We start from the raw sequence: 5,981 nt of genomic DNA, 5'->3' as shown, positions 1-5,981 counted from the left end.
CTAAAAAGACTTGAGAAATACTTTTCCGAATTAAGTTGGCGTTACGCTGACAGAACGACCTCCGTGTCAGAAGAACGGAACTAATAATACCCAGTAACCGCCAGCAACAGGGTGTTTCCGCTGGGTGTGACTGTCACGGCTACAAGCAGGAGTGGTGTTCGTGATCTCCAGGCTACACCATGTGGGTCCTGAATACCCTACTGCCCGTTCTGAGGGTCTATTACATCGGCATTAAAGTGGTGCTCCAGCAGCTCGTCTTCCGTCCCTTCACCTTACCAGGTCAGGTTACGTCTGTCACACTTTGGGCGGGAAGATGGCGGAGGGGGAAATGGGTACGTCTGTAACAAATTAAGAGGCGTTTCTTAGCTGTCGTACGATATCCCAATGTAATAAACTCATACAATGCAGTATGTCGACTATATCGCGCGGTTTTAGTCATCCATCGGAAAGTCACATCCTCAATCGGGATATAGCGCCACTATCGTATCGCGATGTCTGAGTAATAGTGTGAACGCACTACGTCCAATCGCTTGCGACATACTGGGCAGGGATTTTCTGAGGAGAGCTCGCTTGTCCCCATAAACGGCATCGGTTTGTGGTAATGGTCGTCTTTTTTTCTCCCCTCTCTTGGGATTCACGATATGACTGACCGGAGATGTCATGAGAGATTAGATAGGGTCGCCGTGCGACAGTTTACGGCTACGTGGACAATGCAGCCTTACATGATATGGCGATACGGATGGAGGGTGACAGAGACCCGTCGATCGCGATAGCATGCACAAGATGGCCTTTAGAAGCGCCCCTTCATATGAAAACCCAACTTTTCTCCGAATGCATGCCCGCAGCCCGCCTGCGTTCACTCTCCCTCACGATATACCCTGAAGCCATTGCGCGCTCCTCCTGTAACCGGCGCTCACTGTTTATATGCGTAATCCCCGCCCCTCCTGTCAAAGCGCGCTCCCGAGACGCTTCTATAGTGATTGCATCAATGCATACCAGTAGTAGGGGATTTTTATTGATTTTGGTTTATTTGTATTCATTAATCTCTATCCTCCGAAAATAAGTTTTATTATTAGAGAAAAAAGCACTTAATTAACCTTATTAAGTATTCTTTCTGACATCATTCTGTTACTTGGGCTAGTCTTAGTAAGTTTCTGATACCTTATAGTGGGCCAGTATTTGTAGAGTAGGGTTTAAGGGCATCCACATTTCCTCAGAGTTCAGAAGGTGTAAAGTATGAGGTGTACTGGAGATAAAATGACCTCTGTTCATTCTAAAGCAGACATAGACAACAATTCAAGGGGACAGTTCCAAGCCCCTGGCAGCTCCACCAAAGAAGAATTTATATTAAAGTACTCTGAGTTCTTTAATATGTATTCTTAAAAAAAAGGCAAACTAAGCAGTGACCTGAGCTAGAAAATGCAGCTCTTCAGCTGCTCTTCTCCTCCGTGGTCCTACAATTCTTGAATTCGATGGGAATGCTCTACTCGCATGCGTCTGCTCCATGCACGGAGCTGGGACAGATTGGAGGTAAGTATATCAAGTGCAAGGAGATGTGTTTGGACGGACGCATCACCTGCATGTAGGGTGGATTTGGTTTAAATCATGATTTTGAAATGTAAAGACTCATTCTTGCCGGTAGTTATAATCTTTAATATTTACAACCAGATGAAGATTTCATATTTAAAATAATAACCTGTCAGGTTAGTAATGCAGCCATATGAGAACTGATTTTAGTTTACTGGTTAATCACTCCTATTTGAGGTTTTAACTTAAATTACACGTTGTAGTTTGTGAAGATATTAAACACTGATATTAACACAAGATATTAAAAACGTATTATATACTATTTATGCGTGCATACCTTGCTGAAGCACGAGTCAAAAATCTGTGTACATTGTATTTTGTGGTCCCTATCTGGTGTCGGTGCTATAGTGTATACGCTAAAAGTCATTGTACATTTTGGAGTGTGAGATCCACTTTGTCATTTTAGATGTCAAGTTAAGACATTTTAAAAGCTGAACTTTCCATTGGATGTTTATATCATTTTTAAACATGCTGTCTTTCCTCGCTTTTGTGTATGTGCACAGTCAATCAGGGGCAAATTTAAAGGAGCACTCCAGCCGTGCTAGTATTAAATGCATATTGGACTCCAGGGCATTTTACTGCATACAAATAGGTGCAGGTGTTTAGTTTTTCCTTCTTCTTTAATACACACACACACTACTACTGGAAGCAGGAAGCATACCACAGTATGCTCCTTTCTTCTGCTTGGTAGAACCCCCATTCTAGTTGAGCTCCTATTGGGAGTAGCAGCAAACAGTCACATACCCTGCGACATTTGAGGCATTCATATTGGGACACCAGGTGTTATGGAGGGGGGGGAAGCAAAATTGCATGCTAATCCTGCATTCTCCTATTTGCATACAGTAAAATATATTGGAGGATATGCAAAACGTACTCCAACAATCATTACACAATAACAGTATCATTTTTGGGAGTAGATTGTTTCTTTATGTGCACACGTAAATAACTAGCTGTTTTAGTCAAAATCGCTTCGCTACGGTTTAGGGTCAGGTTAAGGGGAAAATATTACAATTGCTCTGTGATCCTATTCTGATTTATGTATATTTATTTTGGTGTGGTGGCTCCTTTATGGTTCAGCAATTTGTGTTTTATCCAAAGCGAACGTTTGCTTGTTGCATGTCATTTTGTAAGGGAATGAAAACATATTACAGAATATTTACTGGGGTTGGATAAGACAAACTGGAAAGAAGGTTGGCCTCATAAAAGGAATATCATGTCCGACACAAATAAGTTGGCAAATTTAAGACTACAACTTGGTAAACTAGTCTGTATTGGAGGAATGCATGCAAGAAAGTGAGTTATTGCCAGGGCTGTCTTTCCCACTAGTGAGAACATGGCCAAACCTTTTCAGGCAGTCTGTTATGTACTAGGTAGAAAGATTTTCATGGAATACTGCATGTATTAAAACCTTATTAACAAACTTTATTAACTTTTTTTTTTCCGACTTTTCATAGACTTCTGCCTCTTTTTCCTTATTCAAATTAAGTCTTCCCAGCAACGTGAAGTGTTGCTAAACTTGCAATAAGATTGTTTAGCAGTTTAAGTAATGTTCCAGGTGCTTTGCAATTGGAACAACACATTTAATATGTACAAAAATATAAAAGCAATATTATTAGGTAAAAATATATATAAATGTATATGATGTTTGCGTAAGTGTTGTAGCTCCAGTGTTGTGTTTTTTGGGGAAATCTGCCCTCACTTACCCCATATGTTCAACCCTTCCCAGAATTGATATCTATATTTGGTGGTAAATCTTTATTTTTATTTTTTTATTTTTTTTTAAAACCCCCACCGTATTGTTACTAGTATAAGATTAATAATACAGACAATACAAAAAACTATGTTTACGGCAGCTGCTTATTAACCATTTGTGTGTTTTCTTTGTGTTTGAGTTATTATCTTTTCTTATAATATCCTGCTTGATATTACCCTGCAACGTGCGCACTGCACTACCTTTTTATGTACAGTGAACTTACCTTAGACTGAAGATATCTTTGAGACTACTTTCACAGGGCATACTATTTTGCTTCGGCCAGGTGTGTGCTGTTTCATTTTATCTCTATCTCCCTGCCTTTAGCAGGTACTCATTAATGAGTGAAGGATAAACTGGAGAAACTGAAGCTGTCTGAGAAGCAATGGAGATCAAAAGCCCTGAGGGCTTGCAGCCAGACCTTAAACTAGTTGCTCACCCAAGAGCAAAAAGTAAAGTATGGAAGTACTTTGGGTTTGATACCAATGCAGAGGGATGTATATTACAGTGGAAGAAGATTTACTGTCGCATTTGCATGGCCCAAATTGCATATTCTGGGAATACTTCCAACCTTTCATACCACCTTGAAAAAAATCACATGGATGAGTTCTGTGAATTGGTCAAAAGTAACACTGAGCAAATGAGGGAAGCATTTGCAAGTGCTTTCTCAAAATTAAAACCAGAGTCATCCCAGCAAGTTGTTCAGGAGAGTTTAACAATCAAAAATAGCCATGGCTATGAGAGCAAGAAACAGTTAGAGCTGACATCAGGAGTAATAAGCATGATCTGTGAGGGCATGTTCCCTGCGTCCATATTGGATGAACCTACCTTTAAATCCCTTTTGAAAACTGCCGATCCACGCTATGAAGTGCCCAGTAGAAAGTATATATCTACGCGGGTATTGCCAGAAAAATACAATGCTGTTAGAGAAATTGTTTTGAAGGAACTAACTGACCTTTTTTGGTGTGGGGTATCCACTGATATCTGGAGAAGTGAAAATCAGAACCGATCGTATGTGACACTCTTTATTCACTATTTGGGTAGTGGGGCATCTCCTGGTTTATCAATAAACTGTCGATGTTTAAAAACATTTGAAGTGCCAGAGGAAAACAAAGCAGAATCAATGACACGAGTACTCTATGAAACCTTTATTGAATGGGGAATCCACACAAAGGTATTTGGTGCTACCACAGATTATAGTAAAGACATTACTAAGGCATGCTCCCTGCTGGATATCCCTGTAGATATGCCATGTTTAGGTCACACGTTTAATATGGGAATACAACAAGCTTTCCAACTTCCCAAGCTTTATGGGCTACTTTCCAGGTGTAGGAAACTTGTGGAATACTTTCAGCAGTCCTCTATTGCAATGTACATGCTATGCGAGAAACAGAAACAACAGAACTTATCGCCCTGCATGTTAGTAAGTGACCGTGTGTCCTGGTGGGGCAGCACTCATGCAATGCTGCAGAGGCTTAAAGAACAACAATTTACTATTGCTGGTGTGCTGGTGGAAGACAGTAACAACCATCATCTCATGTTAGAGACCAGTGAGTGGAATATAATCGAAGGCCTGGTGGACTTACTCCAGCCATTCAAACAAGTAGCTGAGATGCTCTCAATATCAAAATATCCTACAATCAGTATGGTAAAACCTCTTTTACATATGCTGCTAAATACATCTTTGAACATAAAAGAGACTGACCTAAAGGAAGTAAGCATGGCTAAAGAGGTAATTGCTAAAGCTCTATCATCCACCTATCAGCAGATGCCAGAAATAGACATGTTTCTAAATGTGGCAACATTTCTAGACCCGAGGTACAAAAAACTTCCCTTTCTGTCTGCATTTGAACGTGCACAAGTTGAAAACAGGGTCATAGAGGAAGCCAAAAGTCTTTTAGACAGAAGTAAAGACAACTTCAGAGGTGACCATAAAGATTTTTCTGTATCTGATGAGCCCCCTGCTAAGAAAATGGTAGTTTCCTCCACTCCTCCTCCCACTAGTAGTATCAACAACATGTTGGCTGAAATATTCTGTCAGTCTGGGACATCTGAGGACCCAGAGGAATGGCATGCTCAAATTGTGGAAGAGTTGAGCAATTTTAAATCACAGAAGGTTCTTGGCTTAAATGAGGATCCACTCAAGTGGTGGTCTGATCGTTTGGCATTATTTCCTTTGTTACCAAAGGTTCTTCAAAAGTACTGGTGTATTGCAACCACAAGAGTCTTCCCTGTACGTCTCTTTAGTTCATCAGGAAACATCATAAATGCAAAAAGAAATAGACTAGCACCTGCACATGTCGATGAGCAGATATTTTTGTATGAAAACTCACGCAATTGCTCTGAAGTAGAGCCTGAAGACGATGAAGAAGGGGAATGGGGTTTACAACAAGAGCAGTTTTTTTAGTTTATATCAAAGTGGCAGCCTTGCGAGCAGCCTCTTCAGTAAGAGACAGTAGGCTTATTTAATAATATACTAGAATTACAATATTATCTTATTGTTTTAACAGCTACAAAAACTTAGCTGCACTACTCACTGTAAATATAGTCAATTTTAGCCTTTAATATGTATATATGTATTTGTTGTCACTGTTTATTGATGTGTGTGTGTATATATATATATATATATATATAAATTTCCTTT

General features: G+C 39.9%; 1 protein-coding gene across 1 annotated transcript; it reads left to right on the top strand.

The window, feature by feature from the left end:
* Nucleotides 1-3,722: 3,722 nt before the first annotated feature.
* LOC149289839 (E3 SUMO-protein ligase ZBED1-like) lies at nt 3,723-5,744 on the top strand. The gene has a single exon (XM_089490285.1). The coding sequence runs from the start codon at nt 3,723-3,725 to the stop codon at nt 5,742-5,744; it is 2,022 nt and encodes a 673-aa protein (XP_089346411.1).
* The last annotated feature ends 237 nt before the right edge of the window (nt 5,745-5,981 follow it).

The sequence above is a fragment of the Sceloporus occidentalis genome, unplaced genomic scaffold, assembly GCF_023333645.1.
Source record: "Sceloporus occidentalis isolate IW3139 unplaced genomic scaffold, rSceOcc1.0.p SCAF_43, whole genome shotgun sequence".
Lineage (NCBI taxonomy): Eukaryota > Metazoa > Chordata > Lepidosauria > Squamata > Phrynosomatidae > Sceloporus > Sceloporus occidentalis.
Note: the sequence above shows the minus strand (reverse complement) of the source record. Positions and strands in the feature narration are given on the sequence as shown.